Consider the following 22841-nt stretch of genomic DNA (forward strand, 5'->3'; position numbering starts at 1 on the left):
GCTCCAGACTCCTTCAGTCCCTCCATCGCCCTTTAAGACCGACTTCCGTCTTCGAAAACCACCTGCTTCCTCCCTGAGGGGGTGTGCTAAGCTGCTTTGGGGCAGTTATTTTTTTCTGTTGTTTTTCTTTGCGATAAAAGCCGATCGATAAGTGCCAGAAAGGGAAGAGGAAGAGAAGGGAGAGCAGAGTTACGGTGTTGTAAGATGACAGGAAGCAGGAGGCAGCTCCACCCTGATGGAAAGAGACAGTGATGTTCCGCTTTTGGTGTTTTTCTCACTTCATATTTCATCAGAGATTCTTGAGAAATTTGACAGTTTTGTAATAAGACAGCCAGCTGTTTCAAGATGAGGTCAGAGTCATGTTTGCATAACCTCACTTTTTATTTGTTTAGCACGTCTCAAACTGCATTCGGTTTGGCCCTGTGGGGTCTTCTGTGTTCAAACAAAATCAAAAGTGGAAAATAAATCCAACAACAAAGCAAAATAGTCTTTTTTTCCCCCTTTTTTTTTTTTACCCCCCAAGCAATCCTCGTTGGTGTTTTAAATGTCATACCCGTTTTAAAGCTTCAGCAAATTAACTGTTCATCTTCATCACCTGCAGCCACCATGAAGACGGGCCAGAACAAAAACTCCAACAGCTACACCAGCGAGCGGAGCATCATGTTTGGAGGAAACAGCCAGAGCTCGGCGCTGCAGCCATCCTCCGCAGCCTCCACTGCCCCCTCCTTCACGACTTCCACAGTGACCTCCATCGATGGGGTGAACTTCTCTGAGGGAGAACTGCTGCTTCAGGTAACGCCTTACACGTGCTTGTGGCTCATTTCAGACATTCTGATAGAACGAAGATGGTAAAGCTTGTTTTCGATCTGCAGGCGTTGAGCGGCTTCGTGTTGGTGGTGACAGCTGAAGGCTACGTCTTCTACACGTCCCCCACCATTCAGGACTTCCTCGGCTTCCATCAGGTATAAAAGAAAAATTATGATCAGTACTTCAGATCCTTGCACCACATAAAAAGTGGGATAAAAATGTCAAATATTATAGTAATATTTGATTTTTTTTGCATGTGAAAAAGTGTTAGGATCTATCATGAAGAATTCAAATGTATTTCCACCTAGCAGCATTGGAAAAAAAGCTTTGAAACAGTCTGAAAAGTGGCAGCAAACCAACAAAACGACTGTTTGGACTAATCTAGCTTGAAATTTCGCCTTCCATGACCCATCATGCAAGACTTCAGGTGGAAAAAAACATGATGAACAGATGGTCAGTAACAGTTTAGTAACATAAAACTGTTTATACACAGAGTTCCTCATCAGGAAGTCAGGAATAGAAATCATAGCTGAAGAAAATAGATACCAAGTAAGAACTCCTTTAACCCTCTCAACCCTATCCCTACCCAACCCTGTATGTTGGCGAATCCCAAGCAGGCTTTGCTGTTCCCTCATTGCCAAAATGTAACAACAACAAACACAAATTTCATGTTCCAGTTGCCTAAGATTAGGTTTGGCATCAACCTCAGAGGTTTAATAAACAGCTTTAAAAACACGTGCACACAATAATGATGAGAATTTTTAATAAAATGGAATTCTTGCAGTAAATTTTGATGATTTTTAACTAGATCTCTCACAAGGGGTCTAATCTGTTTTTCATTTTAATAACAACCTGAAAATGTATGTTTTGGATAAACTTCCAGCAACCTTTGTGTCATTTACGGTTCAGTTTCTGATCATCTCGTCAGGCAACACTCAAAATCACAGAACAAAGGAAAAATCAAATATGTTTAATATTTAAGCCCCAGCGAAGAAATCATCAACAACAACCAAGCTGCAGCTGGAGAAGCTGAGTAGTCTTGCTTGCTTGAGGCTGGTGGCTGATAAAGGGGGGATCATAGGTACTGTTATATGACAAACCAAGAAATAAACACGGATTTTGTTTATTCAAAGAATCAAAGCTAAAATGTGTGTAACTTCAACCAGGAGAGTATGAAAGGAGCTAACAGGAAGTGGTATTCTCTCCTATGCCAACCCCAGCATGCCTCTGTGCACACTTGAGGTGTAGGCAGTTAGCATGCACAACCCAAACATTCTTAAATCAATACCACAAAGCCAGTAATGATTGCCAAGAGTATAACACTGGTGTGCCAAGCTAAAATCAAACCGTAGCCCAGAGGTGTCTTGCTCATTTTAGCAGCCTGGGGCACATATGCTCCAATTTGGTCTCAGCTGGCCTCAACCTGTGTAACCCTTCACTGTGTAGGTTTGATTTATTTTTACAAGACAAACATGGGAAAAAAAAGTCAAGTTTTAGAATAAAAAGCTGCACTTTTAAAACTTTAAAGAGACTTTATTTTGAGTTTATTTTGAAATTAAATCTTATTCTAGCAAGAAGAACAAATACATTTGTATTAATGTCTTGATGAATTGATTCTCATCCAGGTAATGAAATCCCAGAAAGGGATATTTGCATTAAATAACAAGTGATATCGAGATGCTCAGGATTGTCCAGTTGTTCTAGTAGTCTCTGTTGAAAGTGTAACTTTTAAAAGTTGCCACCTATGTGTTGTTTGCTCGTCCAGCAACAGTTAGTTTAGTGATTACTTAATGGGTCATTACCCATACAGTGCTCAAGATCAAGGACCTATTTGTCATTTTACAGGCACATTTCCCTTTTCACAAGAATTACTGTTTCTTCCAAAGTATTTCAGTGAAATAAGATTAAATCATCCTTGACATGACAGTTTGCGAGTCTCCTTGGGATTCTCAGTGTACTTAAACTGGTCCACCTGAGACCCCAGGAAAAACAGTATCTCTCAATAGGCTGGGGCTCAGGAGGATATAGCCAACCAGTAACCTGTGAACTGCGACCGATTCTGATTCTAAAATTGAAGGGGTTTTTTAACGACCTAAAGGCCTGACAGTGAGGCTATGCCTTTGCACATAACTTGTCTTTGTATTTTAGAGTAAGGATGTACTAAATCCGAAGGCGGGCCGTGTTTTTCCTTTTATGGAGCAACAATGGTCCGTTTCCAGAAATGATAAAATCAGCTGGTAAAAAGAGAAGCCTGCATGCAGAAATAAGTTTTTACTGCACAAGAACCTGTTTCTACTTCAGTGACCGCCTGAACTCTGATGTTCCTCTTAAAAACATCCTTTAACAGTACACCGCCGCATTTTTTCAGCCTTTCATCTAACAAGCAGTGGGTTTCAGTTCACATTTGTTGTCCGTGAAAGTCAGGTCACACAGATTTCAATCTATTGCCTCCTTTTTTCCCCACAAACAAGGACTGCTTGTAAATCCTAGAACAATCTTTTGACTTTTAATAGCTGATCAAAAACACCAAAAAAAAAACCTAACAAGGAGTATTTGACTTAGGATTCAAAATCAATCAGGGAGTCACATTTAGAGATGTTGAAATGTTTCACTTCTACATGACTATCTGAAATTGATGTAGCAGGATCAAAAATAGTATTTTTACAATTTTCAGAGTAAATCAAACAATTTTGCATTTTGTTCACAGTCACTTGTATTGCTTTGACTTGAATAAATACCTGCAGCCCCACATGGCATGCATGGATTGGTCCAATTCAGTATCAGGACCAGCCAGGGTCTGGCTGTGAATCATGTCTTCTGCTGTTCTTCTACATGTCCTGCAGTGCAGTCATTGACACAGACTTTAGGCGTAGCGTATACGTTGGACTCGCTTAAATCCTTTTGAATCCATTCAAAGACAACAGCTACTTCAACCTCCATGATCCCACACAGCCTTGACCAGTTTATAATACACGACTCCACCTTCTAAGTTGGTCTCAAGTCAGTCTTTTTCTCATTTTGACATTTAGTTTTTTTTTGTACTTTGCTTGTTCAGCGAGTGAAATTCAGTGGCGTTAACATCAGCAGCAGGCAGTAAAGACACATTACTGGTGGGTACACCACACTTCTTTAAATAAAGCAGGATAAATCATGCACTCCACCTAAGATTTGGGCATAAAATCCAGTGACAAGGCTTCAGTGAATCTTTTTCTCAGCTTTAGGTTCCAATAAAATAAAAACATTTACCATTATAAGTTTTTTTGTCTTTGCTCATATAGATATATATATAGATCATATAGATCACACGAACACTTAATCTAAATTGGGATTTTGGAGAAACCCACAGTTGGTTGTGATTCAGATTCTTTCCTTTGACTTTAATAAATAACTGCAGCAGGTTGCAATGTTTTGTGCTCCTTTTCTGCACACCCTACAGGTCAGCTGATATATAGAGATTTCATGAGTCTAAAGTGGACTTTTTTTTGTAATGAAGCAGCTTTTGTCTGACTAAACCCTGTACTCCACCTAAGCTCTCAGATTTAGAACGGCTCAGGACGGTCAGGCAGGGTATAGTTAGTTAATGTGTGTAAACTGGCCCTATGGTTACCAAGCCTTAGAAACAAGCCACGACTCAGCAGTACGGACATGACATTGTTGTAGTTAGACAAACAGCACTACAGGTTTTTACCCGACTTGTTTCAGTACATCCTAAAAGTTACATCACAAGTATTAACATTTAAAATGTGACTTTTGAAAAATAAAAAAGCTGCTTCATCACTTCATAAGAAAGATTTAAATGTTAGAGTTTCGGTATTTTGAATGACTAAGTAATGCAGTTGTGTGTGACTCATGTGTCTGCGTTTGTTTCTTTGAGTATGCGTGCGTGCATGACAACTGAACTGCTTTGTTAGCGGTGAACTCTTGACTTATAAACACATCCGTTTAAACCGGGGTTAAAGATGTAGTCTGTAGTCTGGGAAGAAAAAGCACAAGCAAAAGAAAAAAAAACCCTAAAAAAATGTTGCCTGCAGAGAGTGCACGTGGTAAACAGCCCTCACACACACACACACACACACATTTGAACACTCGTTCACATGCACACATGACATGGTCTGAAGTGGGGCTGCAGATCAGGGCAGGAAACGTTTTGTTCTGGAGGCTGCAGTGACTTTCAAAACCCCAACTCACCAGCTGCTTCAACTGTTTATGACTTTATAAAGTGTATTTATAGAGCAGCTCTGAGTACAGTCATGGAGGAGACAAAAGAGGAAACAGACGTGAAGAAAATGTGTAGATTACTCTAAAAATCAAGGGCCTGAGTATTTCTCTAGAAAAAGCCACAAATCCTCACTTCAGGACTGCTTTGTGCACAGCGAATCCTCATTCTAAGTTCGAGGCCATTTTTCAGCGTCGCTCACAAAGGAGGGTTTTGTGTTGGGCTTTGTTTGCTGAGGTGTGGCTCTCTCAGCACCTTGCTCCTTTAGCAACAACAACAGCGCCTCTGTTTCCAGCCCCGTCCATCAGCTCTGACTGCTGGGAGCATTATTCGCTCCATGTGTGTTTACACCTGCATCATCGCTCTTGAACGCACCTCGGCAGGACAAACACTGGAAACGTGGGAAGGCGTAGGACCGAGTCTGTGGAACCATTATTTAATATTTGTCATGCTCAGAAAGAAAGTGACGTCCTTTACACCTTTTGTTAGTGCAGTTTGTGAGCCTGATGCTTACGAAAACCAGCATGGAGGTCAACATTGTTTACATTTACTCAAAAAGCTTTAAAATAAAGGCAAGCCCACCTCTGCTTTCTGTCTCACAGTAGCCACAATGGTAATGTAATAAGTCACACTGTACAAAAAGTACAGGATTTGGTTGGTTATGGGAATAAAATGTCAATATCACTATTTATAAATTCAAATCAGGTGTATGCATTTAATTTAGAAAGGTTTTAACAAGTTTCAAACTAGCTTTGGGTGGTTGTTTAAGTGTATTTAGTCAGCTAAGCACGCAAACACATTTACACAGAAGAAGTGTCTAAATTTCCTCCACACTACTGGAGGTACTTTTACGATGTGATTAAGAGTCTTTTCATAAGTTGATTTTAATGTTATTGCGGTTTTGCATCGCTTGTTGTTTCACACCTTTATTTAAGACATGTGAGGGTCATTTTCCTGTGTTGTATTAACAAAACAGGGTTGAGGACTTTTTTTTTTTTTAGGTAACTTTAACTTATGGTAACTTCATCCTATGGGAGAAATATTTTCAGTCAAATGTAAATATGTACTGTGCAAAAATATTGCACCACCCTTCTTTTCTTTCTGTTTTGCTTCCAAGAAGTCAGACTGTTTTTTAAGGTGGCCTTGAGCAATAGTTTATCCAGACTTCCTGAAAGCAGAAGTCAGAGGCAAAAAACATCCAAAAGAAGAGGTTTGAATGTCCATCAAGAAGCCTGGAGAACTATTCCTGAAGACTACTTAAAGAAATTAAGAGTTTTTGATTATCTTTCTGGTGTTTTTTTCCATGGTGATTTTACCTGCATTGCATTTGCATTTTAACATTTCATAATATCATAATTTCTTTTACAAACAAATTGTTTTTGTTGTTTAATGAGAGAACAGAAAAACATAAAAATAAACATAAATTCATGCAAAAGAGATAAACAAAAAGACACAAACCAACTACAAAACCAACCAAAGAAGAAGAAAAGAGACTTCAACGAGATAAAGTAGTAAAACTGTTCTCACAGTGATGTGAAATCATAAAGGAAGTGGTTGAAACTAGTAAAGAAGACACAAAGCAACTACAAAAATATTATAAAATGATGTAAAGTGAGTGGAAAAAATAAACAAAACAAGCAAAGTGAAAAAAATCAAAGACATAAAAGCACTGTAGTAAAACCAGATGGAACAAGCAAAGGAGAAATAGGACAGTGGACCAAGAAGAAAGATGATGGATTGTACGATGATGATAAAATGAAGAAATAAGCTTAACTGAAAATATTTTAAAAGGTTAAAAAAGACAAAGCACTAGACGTGAAAAGCAACCGCTTGTGTCATGTCGTTAAAAATATGTTTCTGCTTCCTGCTTCCAGTCGGACGTCGTCCATCAGAGCGTGTTTGAGCTGATCCACACAGACGACCGAGCTTTCTTCAGACAGCAGCTCCACTTCTCTCTCAACCCAAACACAGAGGGCGCCGACGGCCCCAGTAAGTCTGCCCACACTTCACAGTGATCACACCTGTCCAGGTGACCTGCAGAGGAAGAGACGGAAACATGGCCACGTCTCTTTGCTGCTGCAGTCTACATTTTCCAGTGTGATTTTGTGTCTCTGCGGTGCTCGTTTTAATTCTTTTGCATCTTATTGCTTCGTGTAATAATCTAAAGATGAATGTTTTCTTTCGCTGCAGGTGACCAGAGCAACCCTGAGATCAGCAGTAACATAGTGAGCTACGACCCGCATGTCGTCCCTCCAGAGAACTCGTCCTTCCTGGAGAGGAACTTCTGCTGCCGCCTGCGCTGCCTGCTCGACAACTCGTCCGGCTTCCTGGTAAACACACACACCAACACGCCTCACCGCGCCGGGATCCACAAGATGTTCCTGGCCTAAAGGGAGGTCTTTATTCTTAAAACTGTGTGCTTGTCTTTAGGCTTTGAACTTCCGCGGCCGCCTCAAGTTTGTCCACGGTCAGAACCGCGTGTCGGAGGACGGGTCGCTGGTTCCTCCGCAGCTTGCTCTGTTTGCCATCGCAACACCGATGCAGCAGCCATCCATCCTGGAGATCCGCACCAAGACACTCATGTTCCAGACCAAACACAAGATGGACTTCACACCCATAGGCGTCGACGCCAGGTAAGGCACAGAGAGCTGTTTGAATCTCTCGCTGAACGTCTGAATGAAGCTGTGGCGCTCAAGTGAAGTCTGGCGTGTCTTTCGTCCACAGAGCGAAGCTGGTTCTGGGCTACTCCGAGATAGAGATCAGTAGGAAAGGCTCGGGCTACAACTTCATCCATGCTGCCGACATGTTGTACTGCGCAGAAAACCATGTCAGAAGTAAGTCGGAAGCTCCGCTCGGTTTACAAAGGCGAAAAATGCCAAAATAGGCACGACCGGTTTTAAATTCTGTGTGCATCACTTGGGTTCCATAACCCCAGAAATCTGTTCCTATCTGCCAGCTGCTGTGCAGCAAAATCTAAAAATGACACGTCTTCTTGCAGTGATGAAAACCGGAGAGAGTGGCATAACCATCTTCAGGCTGCTGACCAAGGCCGGCCGGTGGGTCTGGGTCCAGGCTAATGCCCGGCTCATCATAAAAAACGGGAAACCCGAGTTCATCGTGGCCCAGCAGAGAGCTTTGACGTAAGTCTGCAGACTTGTTTCCTCCAGCAGGAACATGAAGAAGAATTTATTAAAGCCGCAGTCTGATGTTTATCTGCTGCTGCTCAATCAGTTTGCTTTGCTTTCTTTCTTTTAGTTCACTTTTATTTTTTGGTTCAACTCTTCCTGTTGGTTCCTTTCCCTTGTTCCTTGTTTCCTTTCCTCTCTGCGTTTTTTCACTTCTTGTTTCATCCCCTCATTGTGTACTTTGTGCTTTCGCTACTTGGTTCCTTTATTGTTTCCTCCCTTTCCTCTGTTTCTGACCTTTTCTCTTAATTCTTCCCTTTTTCTTGTGTCCTTAATCTTTCCTCCCCTTGTTTTGTTCATCATTTCTTCTCCTCTTCTTGTTCCCTTCATTATTTCCTCTCTTGTCCTTGTTTCCAACTTTGTTCCCTCTCCTCTTGTTATTTTCCTAATTGCTCCCACTCCTCTCGTCGTTTCCTTTGTTTTTTCCCTTATTTTCTTGTTTGTTCTCCTTGTTTACTGTCTTTGCTTCCCTTGCTTCCTGTCATTTAATCTTCTTTCTAGTGTTTGATTTTCTCTTGTTTCATCTCCTTGTTGCGTACTTTATTTTCTCTCCTCTTCTTAACTCTTTCACTGTTTCCACTCCTCTCCTCATTTCCGTTGTTTTTTCTCCCATTTGCTTGTTACTTATCTTTGTTTACATATTTTTTTCCTGTCCTTGTTTACTTTGTTTTCTCTTCTCCATTCTCGTATCTACTGTTTGTGTTTTTTTCCTTGTTTCATCTTGTGGTTTCTTTGATTGTTTCCTTCCCTCTCTTGGTTTTTCCTCTTATTTCCTGTCATTATGTCTTTTTGACCCCTGTTTCCTATTTTGTTTCTTCTCCTCTTCCTATTTCCTTCACTGCTTCCACTCCTCTCTTCATTTCCTTTGTTTGTTTGTTTTCCTCACATTTCCTTGTTTCTCGTCTTTGTTTACATTGTTTGTTTTCCTGTCCTTCTTTCCTTGTTTCCTCTGCTTCATTTCTGGTCTCCACTATTTTTTTACTCTTGTTTCATCTTGTGGTTTCTTTCATTATTTCCTTTGCTCTTTTTGTTTCCTTTGTTATTTCTTTTCCTGTTCTTGTTACTTTCATTATTTCCTCTCCTTTGTTTCCTTCCCTCTCATCTGATCTAATTTCCCTGTGTCCTTGGTCTTCTCTTAGTTCCTCTCTATGTATTCCCTTTGTTATCTCTCCTCCTTTCCTTAATTTTTCCTCTCCTGTCCTCAGTTTCTCTTCTTCCCCTGAATCCTTCATGTTTCCTCTCCTTATTTCCTGTCTTGTTTCCTCACTCTCATAAAGACAGAGGTGTTTGGCTCAGTAAATGGAAAGCTTGTTTTGGACCCAGTGAAAAACTCACTCATGTGTTCACCTGCAGAAATGAAGAAGGAGAAGAGCAGCTTCGCCTCAGACGGCTGCAGGTGCCATTTAACTTTGCCACAGGAGAGGCGCTGTTGTATGATGTCACCCCCAACATTGAGCCCCGTGACCCGTGCTCCGCCCCCAAGCAGGGGAAGTTTGACAGTGACGCCATCAGCCGCGACTCCTTGCTGGGCTGCATGCTGAATCAGGACCATTCGCTGTACTGCGATCAGAACAGTGCCAACACCCTCAGCAACCTCAACGACATGGTCTTCAAGGACACCAACGCTACACTCAATGTCCCCGGAGACACGGAGCCCAGCCCGGCAGTGGGAAACGTAGTGAAAGCGGAAGCCACTGTTCAGGAAATCATGGAGTCCCTGCAGCTGATCTTTGGGGACGGTGAGCTCATCGAAAGCCTGCACGTTGAGCCCGATGAGCTCAAGAGCTGGGAGAGCACGCTGTTGCAGATGAACTGCCACGGTGGGTTCAACGACGACCTCAGCGACATTCTCAACAACGACATCCTGTCTTACGTGGAGGAGCAGCTGCAGAAGGATGTCGAGCTCGACCTGCCGCAACAGACTGACGGCATCCCAGCCTGCCTCTCTGGTTTGGACCCACTTCAAAACCAGGAACCAGATCGAGGCGGGGAGCTGAACTTTGACTGGGCTCTCGAGACGCAGACCCAGCTGATACCCAACGGAGTGCAGATGACGGCAGTCCAGGGGACGATGAAACTGAGCCACATGGACTTTCCTCAGCCCAATTCTTCTGGGCCCAATGGACTGACCTTTAACAACGTCCTGCCAAACAGCTTTCCTCAAACACAAAGTCAGCTACAAGCCAGCAGGATAGACAACAACCTCGGAGCGTTCCCGCTCAGGCAGCCTTCAACCAACCCAGTGCCTCTTCACATGATCCCAGCCAACCAAACATTTGGCCTCCAGGACCAAAACAAAGGACAGTTAAATAATGTCTTTACCTTCCAGGGCACCAAGTGCAGCAAATCAGTGTCACACCAAGCAGACAGCTGTGGAGAAACATTTGCCTCCAATATTTCAAACGAGGCTGTTTTCTCTTCATCACTCAGCTGCATGCAGAGCCACTTCCCTGTACAGACGCCAAACGGCAACAGTCAGAGGCAGGCGTGGCCGCAGCAGCAGCAGCTGATCACAGGTCAGCAGATGGGCTCTTTCCAGAGGAACCCCACAGACATCGGCTCTCTCAACAAGCCGATGTTCACGACTCCAGAGACTTCTAATCCTCCACTTCCTGTTCAGCAGGTCTTGGAGCGGCTGCCGGCTTCTACAAGCTGTATGTACAGAAATGCCGCCCCAGGACTGCCTGTGAACGGCGTGCACCACAGTCAGCCGAGGTTGAACCCGGCCCCCAGTCAGATTCCCTCCAATCCCTCCTGCTTTTACCAGGCTGGAGGAAGAGCCGTATCCGGAATGGCTTCGATCCCAAATTTGGATGAAGCGTCGCTGTCCTGTCAGATGTCCGCTGGTCTGAAACCGAACGACCTGCTGGGGCAGCAGAAGCAATATCTGAACTTCAGTGAGCAGACGCAGGTAAAGAGCCAGTTCATCAACATTAATCTTTGTAGAGCTGTGAAGTTGAATGGTTTGAGGTTTTAATACAGACACAGATGCCGATATTTGGCAATTAATCTGGCAGTATCTTTTTTGTCTTTCAGCCACACGAAACACAAACAGACTTCCCTAACATTTGTTGTGGGGCATTATTTATGATTTCCTTACTAAGATAATAATTCAGTTTCAATCCAATTCAGTTTTATTTATATAGCACCAAATCACATCAGTGTCATCACTCAGTTAAAGGGTGTTTCTCCCGTCTCTTCTTTAGTCTGCATTTAAAAATGTCAATTATGAGTGGTTATAAATGCTGTGTATCTACAAACAGCTAATATCGGCCTATATATTGGCACCACTGATATATCGGTCAGGCTCTAGTCAGATGGATTTGGATCATAGATGCTGTCTTGTGTTCAGATGCATTTCCATTTTAAATTAAGTGCAAATGTAAGCAAATCCTAACATCGGAGGATTGTACTGTGAAGCAGGACTTGGAACTTTGACAGCTAGTTTTTGGTTTATCTCTGCGTTTTCAGGGTTATGAAGGGGGTTGAGTTCCAGTTAACATGTGCCATCTACTAATCATTCAACAGATGTGCAGTTCATAGTTGTTTACTGTTGGATCTCATGGCGCGTCCACACCAAGTTCTCCCTCATGATACACGTGTAGATGGAGACCTGTAAATATTCACCCCTGGCAACCGACTGATGAAGACGTTGTAGATCATATTTTTGCAGTTTACCATGAAGACGTATCAGTCTGCTCACTTTTCTCCAAATAAAACTTGAAGCATTTAGCTCCAGGAGCCCTCACACAGTGTCAGTGAGCTTAGCCTCCAGGTCCGATTGTCGGTGGTCTCGGGCGAATGTCAGCTGATGGGTTTTTGTGAGTCACAAGTTGAATTATTTTAACTTGTGTGAATGTGGTTTCACCGCTGTTCACATCACCTGGTGTCAGTTTGTGTCAGTTTGTCTTTATCACAAACTCATCGTATGTAATTGCAGCACGAGATGACCTTTCAAACAGTTTTTTAACAATTTAGCCAGTCCCAGCTGTCACAGGGCGGGAGATGAGGGGCACCCGCTCAGAAAGACACAAACAGCTGTTCACACTCATGTTCACACTTACGACCAATTTAAAGTCATCACTTAACTCAGCAAGCACGTCTTTGTGGTGTGTTTCTCAACACAGGGGCAACTACAGTAACACTTTCTGGTAAAACACTGCCCCCTGGTGGGGAAAACTTTGCAGCCTCTGATTACAATGTCCTATACTTTTCTCCTTTAGAATCTATAACTGTTGTCTTATGTGATGCATTTTTATACACAAGACTTTGGTGTATCTGCTATAGCTTATAATTGCTCACAGAGGGGTCAATCAGATGTGTTCTTGACACAGCTAGAAATGTAATGTCAGTGTTTTTCATCCGCATACGGTGGCACTCAAAGTCCTTTCATATCTGGGTGATTTTGGTCTAGAAACAGTTGTGTTTTTTTATGTTTAAAAAACTAAATTCAGCTGGATTTTAAACATGTCCACTATTAGCCGAACCGTTGGATCAGTTAGTGTTGGTAGGTTGTATTTGCATCCTTTCTGTGGTGTCTGAAGAAATTAGTCCCTCTAACTTGTCGTTTGTCTTCACACAGATGAACAACCGTCCAGTCGTCGGGAACGGAGTTTTCCCCTTCCCTTCGCTGCCCAATGGGAACATGTGCTACTCAGAGAACAAATAGGAATCAGTCGCTGTGACTTCTGGACGGCAGAGGATCTCAACTTGGACTGAAAGGAAAAGACTGAAGAACAAGAAAGTGCCAGAAAATGGACGAGAAGACAATCAAAGACACCCCTCCCTCCCTTTTTTGGTTTCTTTTCATTTCTTTCTCTTATGACGAAACAGTGATGAAAGCTGTTAGAGTTCATGTTTGGTTCAGGGTGGCTCAACAGGATGAAAAATTAGGATAAAAGCTTGGATTCCTCTTTCGGATGTGGTTGGATTGTACCAATGTAAAACAACTGCTTGGTGGGAATATTTGGATTTGTATGGGAACCAAAATGAGTCCAGTCTGACTGAGTTGATCCCTCTGATGGAAACAAGTTAAAGGGCGCTGCTTTTTAACAGAGGTAGGTGAAGCTGACATGACCAACCAATCAGACCTCAGCCACCAAAACCCAGTCAACCAACTCAAATTGTTTTAATATATTTGAAGTGAGTTTTTAAAACAAAAAATGCCCCAAATTTTGAAAACAGGTTTTCCAACAGCTGGCAGAAACTAAGCAAAAAAAGGAAGGAGGCTCCACCTGGTGGTGCTATCCAGCAACTGCACTTTAAAAGCCAATTAATTAAGAGGAAGGTCACTATATTAGTAAGGTCAACTATATATTTCGCCACAGATGAGGACTGGCTGGTTGGGTTAGCTTTGCCTTGTTGTAATAAAAAGCAGATGATTTCCCTTCTCCTTTATTTTTTATTCTTTTAAAAAATCCCCTACTGTGTGGATGGGACGTTTCTGCGTGGGACAGATGGACCTGGAAGTTAAAGGAAACATCACTGAGGCAACCTCCTGTCAATCCTCTGCCGTCTGCAACGTACACAATTTCGACACCTTTGCTAATTTGAACACTCAGAAGGATAGCATATACCAACTTTTTTTTTTTTTTTAAACATTGCTGTTTTATGTCCTTTTGAACAGGCGTCCTGATTCAGTTCATTTCAAGTCTTTACTGTCCCAGTGAGGGAGATTTGCTTTGCAGACAGGGTAGAAAATTATTGTAGTTTAAAAAGAAAAGAAACGCACAACCAGACATCAGCATCATCCTACTAACAGACCATATGTAAGATTTAATTCAGTGAAAACAGCTGCTTGTTGATATATTTTAAGAGCTTTGTCACTGAGCCAGTTTTCTTTCCTTCCTTTTCCTTTTGTGTTGTTGCTTTATTTTTATTGTACCGGGGAAAAACTTGCAGATCGTGCCTTAAACTGACAGGAACTTGAAAGGGACAGTCAGTAGAGATTAATTAGAAGACCAAAGTTGCCCTTGCCTTAACTCAGTCACGCAGGCCCAGATAACCTCCAGCCACTAGGGAGAAACGTGCATTCTCCAAACAAGCGGTGCTCGAGGTTGCAATCAATCACAAAACACTTCTATGTGGTTGTTTAGATTGTTAGCAGATTGCTGCGGTCACCCTTTGTTTCCATGGATGACACCGACTAGTCTGCAAACAGTCACCAACTTCTCTATGAAACTGTGAAGAGTGCGACGCGCATTCCAATTTTGGTTTTTACAGTTTGACTACCACTAAAATAGTTTGCAGACAAGTGAGCTTCAACTGCTACAATCTGCTAGCGACCAACGCACTTGCAAGGAGATTTTCGGCACAAGTGATTCACCCAGCAACTGCAAGCAACCATTGTTTGCCTGTGTGACTGAAGCTTTAGCCATCATTATACTTTTTTTTTTTTGCACTACTCCTTTAAATCGTTTGACTTGCCAAAGCACAGTGAGAAGTCCAAGACTTACTATTGCTAGACAAAAAACTGAGAACAATTTAGACAACTTTAGTACTTAGTTGTTGTTTTTTAATTATGTCATTTAAAGTTTATTTCAAAATGTTTTAATGATAAAATCAAACAAATTAAAATAAAACTTAAACTGAGTCAAAGTTCAGATTTTGTTTAAAACTTTTATTGTTATTTTTTTTAATCCAAACAACTAAATCTTAAAAAAACTGAAGCTGAGGATGTTTTTCACAACCAGATTTCTTGTTACCCACAACAAACCTCTATCCTTTGTGTCTTTTCTGCTTCTTTTACTCATTTCTTGCTATCGGAGTAACATTGAAACACAGAAGTAAAACACTCAGAGGCAGCTATTGTATATTTTAAATGAGAGAAAAATGGAAAAAAAGAATTCACACTTTAGAGTGTCTTTTAAATTGACCTCTTTTTGACTGCCTGTTTAAAACAGTTTAGGAAACAAAGCAACCCGTTCTGAGCTGTGAATTTTTGTTCACATGACTAAACCAGTGGCATCAAGGTTATAAACTAGTGCTGTCAGGGTTAATCTCGTTAAAATGACGTTAAAGCCATAACCGCATTAACGCGGCAAATCTCCGTTAGCGAGTTAACGCGGATCGCCCCGCGTTAGCGCGTTAACATGTTAGCACTGTCCAGCCCCACGCACTACAATACATGTATGGAACCCCACAAAACAACAGTTAGTCAGAGAATAAGTGAATAACTACACATAATAATGTTAGGAAAATCTCTTGATGTTTCATGTGTCTGAAAGAAAAAAAAAAATCTGCTAGTATATCATAATATTGGAGTTTTAGATTACCAATATTGGTATTGGTACCGTTCTTAAAAATCCTATATCGGTCAGGCGCTAGTTATCTGAAAGTGTTTTTTAGTTTTTTACAGCTTGATCTAAAGCACCAGAATTTGACCTCGTGCAGCTCCAAGTTTATGCCTGTGTAAATGTCGTTGTGAACTTTTGCAGCAGTTTCACCAAAAACCATGAAAGCAAAACTAAGTATCAGCACTCACGGGTGGAGATGGAGATTCAGTACAGAAATAGTTCTTCACAGCACTTCTGCTTCTTCTCCTCCTCTTCTTTTAATCAGAGCTTTTTTTCACAAAGTATTCTCTCAGTGGAAATATAAATATCTCGTGTTGCTTTATCTACATTATACTCACTTTGTACTTTTACTCTACTTTCATTTTCAGTCCGTCGGAGGCCAAGACTCCAAATGCAGTATCTTTGTGTAACTGTATATAAATATATATATTTGTCCTTTTATGCTTTTTTTTCCCCAAAGTATGTATTGTCATATATTGTGTATTTTAATATTGTATTGCCTTAACATGACCCACGCTTATCATTTTTTGTACATTTTCTGCACAGCATATATGTATGTAACCTCCTGTTATGATGTTTTTTTTATTATATCTTGTGGATTTGCCATCAATATTTGGCTTTAATTGTGTATGAGTGTTTGACTCTTTACATGCTCACCAAAAAAAATAAATGTGATCTGATCACTGCAATGGCTTTATTTTATTTTAATTTTTTGTGAAAAGTTTTTCTAAACCTCCTTTAGAAAATTTGGGATTAAAAATAAAACAGTGGATTGCGATTCATAAATACATATTAATTAATAGTTAATAATAAATAAAGTGATTAATAATATAATATAATATAATATTACTGGTTTGGATTGTTGTGATGGTTTCCACAGTGGCCACTAGATGACAGTGTAACTATTTTGGTAAGTTTGACTTTTTCCTTGAAGTTAAACTTTAAATTGACGATTTCTGCAAATAGGGCTAGAAAATATATTTATAAAAAATAAATACGTACGTAGTTGTATGCTTTATGGACAGATAGATGTTTTGACTGTGATATAAAATTAAAATTGTGACTACAAATGTATTTAAAAATGTTCAAAAAGCTAAAGCTTCTCCAATATATATGCTAACATGAGCCAATCGACCTTTAATGCAGCAATAGCATAAAATAAGTTGCTGGTAAATACATTTCTTTTTAACTTAACATTGTATAAGCCTAATTTAAGAGTGAATCCTTCTAAGATTGAAGACATTTTTCTGCTTTTGAAACATTTAAGATTTCCCCTCAAACACAATTAAAGAACTCATATATAGTCCGCTGTACAAATCCATAAGCAAAATAAATTGCAGCTTGCAAGCCTTAAAAAAGTGCTGGTTGGAATTCCGATTAAAACTCTGCTATTTTAAATTCAACTGATCGTTATTGTTTTTGTTACAAACAAAAAAAAACTTTACTGCAATTTTTAAACATACAAAACATTAAAATGTATTTAAAAAATGTATAATAATAATAATAATAATAATAATAATCCAGAAAAACTTTGTGGTTTATATTTTGTTATATTTTGTAAAACAAAAAAAAAAATAAACAAGAAAATGAATTTTAACATCAGAAAAAAACAACATGTACATTTATGATGTTGAAAAACGTTGTTTTTTTTACATTTTAAATGAAACGGGTTTTTTTGTTTTTCCTCCCTTACGTCACCTCTGACCCGAAGCGCGCTCTCGGCTTCAAATCAGTGCCCAGAAAGGTGCCCGGGAAGCGCGCGCCGGTCAGAGAGCAGAGCAGAGAGAGACAACAAACAGAGAGGATCGCTTTGAGGACGACAACTGAAATTTATCGACGTATTCTTACAGTTTTTGGATGTGTCAGGATGTGAAGCTCAAACTGTGCGTTTTTAAATGCTGGATTTGAGCCGCCGGCGGGGCGCCATGGACGGGATAAACCGGTGACAGTACCGTTACTACTTTGACATTCCTCACCGGGAGCCTCGGTGCCTCAGCTTCACTGTGAGTTTATCTATGGCGTCTGTTTCAGCCCTTTGAATTAGCGCTGTAGCTGTCGTTATCACGGCTCTAGCTAACGGTGACGGCCCGGGATGTGGCACATTAGTCGGTGAGAACAGATGCTGGTGATCCGCGGTTTCTGGACCAGTTTGATGGATTTCCTCCAGCTTCACTGTGAATAAATCAGCGAGATGTATGCCGGGCGGAAAAGAAGAAAACCGGCCCAGAAAGGGTACGTTATGAAAAACTATATTGGTTATCGTGAACGCCATGTAAGTAGTAATGAAGTGGGTCTGATGTAAGCTTTATTTTTATACATAAATATTTATTATTATTTAAATATGAAATATATATAATATTGGTCGTATTTATTATAATGTTATGAAGACAGGCACAAAAAATCTTTTTTAAATGTTTATTTAAAACACTGCAAAATTATAATGTCACTGGCATGTTACAGATCGATGGATACAAATAAAAAGGCAACAATTGCTTAATAGTAACAAAAATTAGCTATTGATACTGACAGCAATGTTCCATGTTATTTTTGTTATTATTATTATTATCTGTAGTAGTAGTAGTAGTAGTAGTAGTAGTAGTAGTAGTAGTAAAAGTGGTAGTGGTGGTCTGTTAACTGCTGTAATAAAAAATGTATTTCTTAGATTATGAGATGAACAGAAAGACTTCCCTTTTCCTGTATTTGAGAAACTCTTTTGCTATAATATTACTGCTAACAGAGGATGGATGGATAATAATCCAGCCATTAATATTGTTATTATTATTATTAAATAACAATTGTAATGGATGGATGAATTACTATGCTGATGCTCGAATAGAGGTGTGGTAGTACCCCCGTGTCTTGCCCTAAGATAGCTGGGACAGACTCTCAAAGGACACCAGTGCCCCGCTCCCTCGACCCTGAATTACGGAAGCAAAAGAAAATAATATCTGACATATGCCTCTCATCCGGACAGATGTATTGTATTTCATATGCAGCTTTGAGCGCCACACCAAAACAAAAACAGTGAAAAATGCAGAGTGCCATCTGTAGAATTCACAGAGCATTCCTATGTCCATAAGTGCACAACTATATAGGATTTTGGATTTTTAAGACTGATACCAATACCGATATTTGGCCGTTTAAAATTTTGCCGATATTTGTTGATATTTTTTTGTCTTTCAAACACAAAACGATAATAGTTTTGTCTTAGTATTTGCTACATGTAGGAATTTATGACTCCTTACTATGATAACATGACAGTGGCGTTGTAAATAATAATGTCTAACTTTCACAACGTTTTGTCTGACTCTGCTCCGTTCAGTTAGTTGTTGTAAACAGGAAGTTGCAGAGCACCCTCTGGTGGACAAACTATGCAACGAAATTCTCCAATCTCTTCTTCGCTTTTTTACTTTTCAGTTATCAGCCGTTATAAATGTTGATACCAATATATTGGCAAACAACTAATATTGGCCAATATATCATTTTATTTATATATATATATGTGCAATCAGAATTATGATCTGAATGCATTGTTGTGCCAAACACATTTTGCTTTTCCAAGGTCAGCTCTATAAATGATCTTGTTCAGGGTTTGTTGGTTTAGTGCTTCATTTCTCTTCATGTTATTTAAAGTTGTTACATTATATGTGGTATACAGGGACTAGGGTAAGATGTAATAAAAGGAGAGAGCAAAATAGAAATGTGTAATGTATCACCAACTGCCGCACCTGTAAGAAAAACAAACATACAACACCTGTAACTCAAACATTTGAAAATGCACAGGTACATAAATCAGCAATCTTCTTGTGGGATGTGTGTCTGTGTGTGTGAGAGCAAAAGAGAAAGAGTGTAGAGTGTGTGTGTGTGTCTATGTTACGAAATGTAAAATGAAAAAGAGTATGGGAAGCCTCAATAATGCTCCCTAGGAGCCAAAGAGAGACAGAGATGGATCCAGGAAAACTGTAAAAATGTCTTGGTTTCCAGAGTCAAACCGCCCCCCATCGAAGGCGTCAAATCCAACCCATCCAAACGCCACCGTGACCGCCTGAACTCAGAGTTGGACCGGCTCGCCAGCCTCTTGCCCTTCCCTGAAGATGTCATATCGAGCCTGGACAAGCTGTCCATCCTGAGGCTCAGCGTCAGCTACCTGCGCACCAAGAGCTTCTTTTCAGGTAGGAAACACTGCACAGGCTGACCTTTAGAAACAGAGCTTTATTTTTACCCATTGACCAAGGGCTGTCTTTAAGTTACCTTTGCTCAAGGTGGACTAAACGGCGGAACAAAAACACTGTAAAAGAAAGGGGTGTGTTTGATTTATAAGTCCAGAAAGTCAGCTGTGGGATTTCTTTGTGGTCCAAGACATCATCTAGTTTAGGCCTAAGTCCTGTTTCCTTCACAACCACCTCTTTTTCCAATTTTATTTGTTCATTTATTTATTGTTTTTATTATATTTTAAGTTCAAGGAAATCCGATATAAAACCATACTTTTTTAAGAATTCAGTCACTGTGTGGTGTTTTTCAGGTTATTGAATAATCACGTTGAATGATCGTGCCTACAGGTATTATGGTTTTTGCCATAAAAGAGCATATCTGCTGTAGCTGCCAGTAGCTTCTCACAAGAAGTTGACTGCATCTTTGCAGGGTGAAGTGATCTCGACTTAAAAAAAAGTGCAAAAGATGCATCTTGAACTTGAGATAGACGCAGAAAGAAAGAGTAGCTGGCAAGTGTCAGCGTTGCCCTTTTCCTTCCTCGCCTCCTGAAGCACTGAAGTAGCTTTTCACACCTCACAAAGAACCTGCAGACACTGAGGCAGAAAGCATGCAGACAGAGATGGGGCCGAGAGGGTTTTAAGTACACAGAAAGGAGGTCAGAGAGGCGATCCGCGGGCCAGAGCAGACGGGAGAGTCAGGAAGGTTTTTACTGAAAAGAAATGATTCATCAGATGGAACATCAGTCACTTTAACACAGCTGTTTATGATGTAGCTGAACCAAATGTTATATAAGTGAGGTTCTGATGCAAGGTAGCTGGGACTAGGTTGGGTGATTACAGTTCCTCCTGTGGCCTCCTCTCTCTTTTGTCCTTCAGTTGCATTTTAGGAATTGAGACCTTCTTCAATATCATGTAGTAACACTAATGTCCAGGTCACAGGTAGGAGGAGAGAGGAGACGAGGGTTTTTTGGGTTTTTTCCCGTGTAGGTTCCATGTTTTGAGTGCAGACTTTGCTGCTTGCCTTTCTGTCCTCTTTAAGACTCTCTCATTGGTTAAATAAAATCCTGCTTCCTCCATTACAACCCACACCTTGCCAAACAGTGCAGACTAGATCTGACCAGATACAATATATACACTCACCAGACACTTTTTTCGGTCCACATGGCAGCAACTTAGTGGATTTAGCAACGTGATCAAGACCACCTGCTGAAGTTCAAACCGAGTATCAGAATAATAAAGAAAGGTGATTTAAGTGAATTTTAACATGTTGTTGTTGTTGTTGGTCTGAGTATTTCACAAACTGCTGATGTAGTGGAATTTTCCCACACAACCATCTCTACAGTGTACAGGAAATGGTGTGAAAAAGAGCCACAGTTCTCTGGTTGAAAATGCCTCGGTGATGTCAGAAGTCAAAGGAGAATGGTTAGACTGCTTTGAGCTGATAGGAAGGAAACTTAATCAACACACCAAGGTATGCAGAAGAGCATCTCAACAGTAGCAGAAGACCGCATCGGGTGCCACTCCTGTCAGCTAAGAACAGGAAACTGAGGCTACAGTTCACACAGGTTCACCAAAACTGAACAAAACACACGTTGGGTCTCTTAGTACTAACTGACTGTCATTTAAACACCACAGCCTACCTGACTATTGTACCACAGTGTACTGTCTTCTGATGGCTGCTTCCAGCAAGATAACACACCTTGTCACAAAGCTCAGATCATCTCAAACTGGTTTCTTTAACATGACAATGAGTTCACTGTACTGAAATGGCCTTCACAGTCACCAGATCTGAGTCCAGTAGAGCACCTTTGCGATGTGAAGCCAACAAATTTGCAACAACCGTGTGACGCTATCATGTCTATATAGACCAGACTGAGGAATGTTTCCAGCACCTTGTTGAAGAGATTTTCAAAAATGTAATTTGGCTTCTCTGGCAGGTTAAAACGATACAACTAAGTTCTAACTTTTAGCTATTACCTTTAAAATAGTGACTTAAAAGCATCACTTTTGCTGTTTCAAAGCTGTACAGGACTCTGTAGCAAGGGCACAGAAACATATCCTGTTCTTGTTTTAAGGAGTTTATATTTGGGTCCTCACAGAGAGTAACTTAGCAGCTGCCTGCTGTTAATAATTCAACGACGTTGAGCCCAAAGAGTTTATACAACAGAGCAAGGCTCAATGCTTGATTATGAAGGCAATAATTGCCTTTTTTTTTATTTTTTAAAGAAACGGTTGGTGTTTGTAAGGGTGTGAGTGATGGTGGTTGGTGGTGCTTTGACTGAGAGACGTGGGAGTTTAGGGGTGGTGACCCTTGCGTCTGTGATTCAGACTCTGTTTAAGAAGTGCAAAAGTGCAGGAGGATCGGCTTTGTCGAGGAGTTAGCGGGCTTACAGGCACATAGCAGATGGATTTTACTCTGTGTGTGTGTGCGCGCGTGTTTGTGTGTGTGTGTGTGGCAGTGCTGAATGTTTTCACAGATTATCCATTAAAAGCAGATTGTACATCTGTCCAAAAACAACAAACAGCCCTCAGAAATCTGCTCAGCCTGAAAAATCCTCCAGCGTCAGTCAGCGCGAGGGAGATGCGACTTCGCCAGTTTATGCAAGATTATTTTGTGTGTTCAGTTAGATTTACTCTCCTGTTGTGTGAAATCTGATTGATATAAACTTAATCTGAGTAATGACACTAACCAAAAAGGATTTTCATATGGCCATCCGAGTACACAGACGTAGCTCCTAAAAAATAATAACCTTTATTGCTTTATGCTTTATTTTCTGATTTCATTTCATTATTCATTCAACATATTGAGGATGCATTAAATCGTGTGTTGAACCATTGATAGTGGCTTATTGTTTTCTCACAAATCTGTGTGTTGTAGACTTATTTTGCTTTTTAAAACATGCATTTTTGTCCATTTTAGAGATTTGGAGCAACATTTTAAAGGAGTAACGGCCACAAATGATAAATATAAAGCCACAAAGTGCTTGGATATCCTAGATAATTATCTTTTCTCACACTTAGAATGAGGAAAATTTACAAAATAGGCTTTGAGTTTTTTAGAGCATGACCCAAAATAGAGCGATTGACTGTAAAACAAAGAGCCTGTGTCCATAATTACTTTTAACGG

The 22841-nt window shown here is 40.4% G+C and overlaps 2 protein-coding genes across 6 annotated transcripts in view; both read left to right on the plus strand.

The window, feature by feature from the left end:
- Nucleotides 1-16189, plus strand: part of ahr2 (aryl hydrocarbon receptor 2) — a 95247-nt gene extending 79058 nt beyond the window's left edge. Inside the window, exons 3-11 of the mRNA XM_003446578.5 lie at nt 602-792; nt 873-962; nt 6898-7012; nt 7214-7353; nt 7454-7656; nt 7748-7857; nt 8022-8163; nt 9562-11119; nt 12791-16189. Coding sequence (XP_003446626.1) covers nt 602-792; nt 873-962; nt 6898-7012; nt 7214-7353; nt 7454-7656; nt 7748-7857; nt 8022-8163; nt 9562-11119; nt 12791-12877 — 2636 coding nt within the window. The 3' untranslated portion in view covers nt 12878-16189. The remainder of the gene's footprint in view (nt 1-601; nt 793-872; nt 963-6897; nt 7013-7213; nt 7354-7453; nt 7657-7747; nt 7858-8021; nt 8164-9561; nt 11120-12790) is intronic.
- A 1046-nt stretch (nt 16190-17235) lies between these two features.
- The window catches only part of ahr1b (aryl hydrocarbon receptor 1b), an 85444-nt gene continuing 79838 nt past the window's right edge, over nt 17236-22841 (plus strand). For all 5 annotated transcript variants that reach the window (XM_019351920.2, XM_025902941.1, XM_019351919.1 and 2 more), the window contains exons 1-2: nt 17236-17735; nt 19488-19675. In XM_019351920.2, the coding sequence (XP_019207465.1) occupies nt 17695-17735; nt 19488-19675 (229 nt within the window). In that variant the 5' untranslated portion in view covers nt 17236-17694. The remainder of the gene's footprint in view (nt 17736-19487; nt 19676-22841) is intronic.

The sequence above is a fragment of the Oreochromis niloticus genome, linkage group LG23, assembly GCF_001858045.2.
Source record: "Oreochromis niloticus isolate F11D_XX linkage group LG23, O_niloticus_UMD_NMBU, whole genome shotgun sequence".
Lineage (NCBI taxonomy): Eukaryota > Metazoa > Chordata > Actinopteri > Cichliformes > Cichlidae > Oreochromis > Oreochromis niloticus.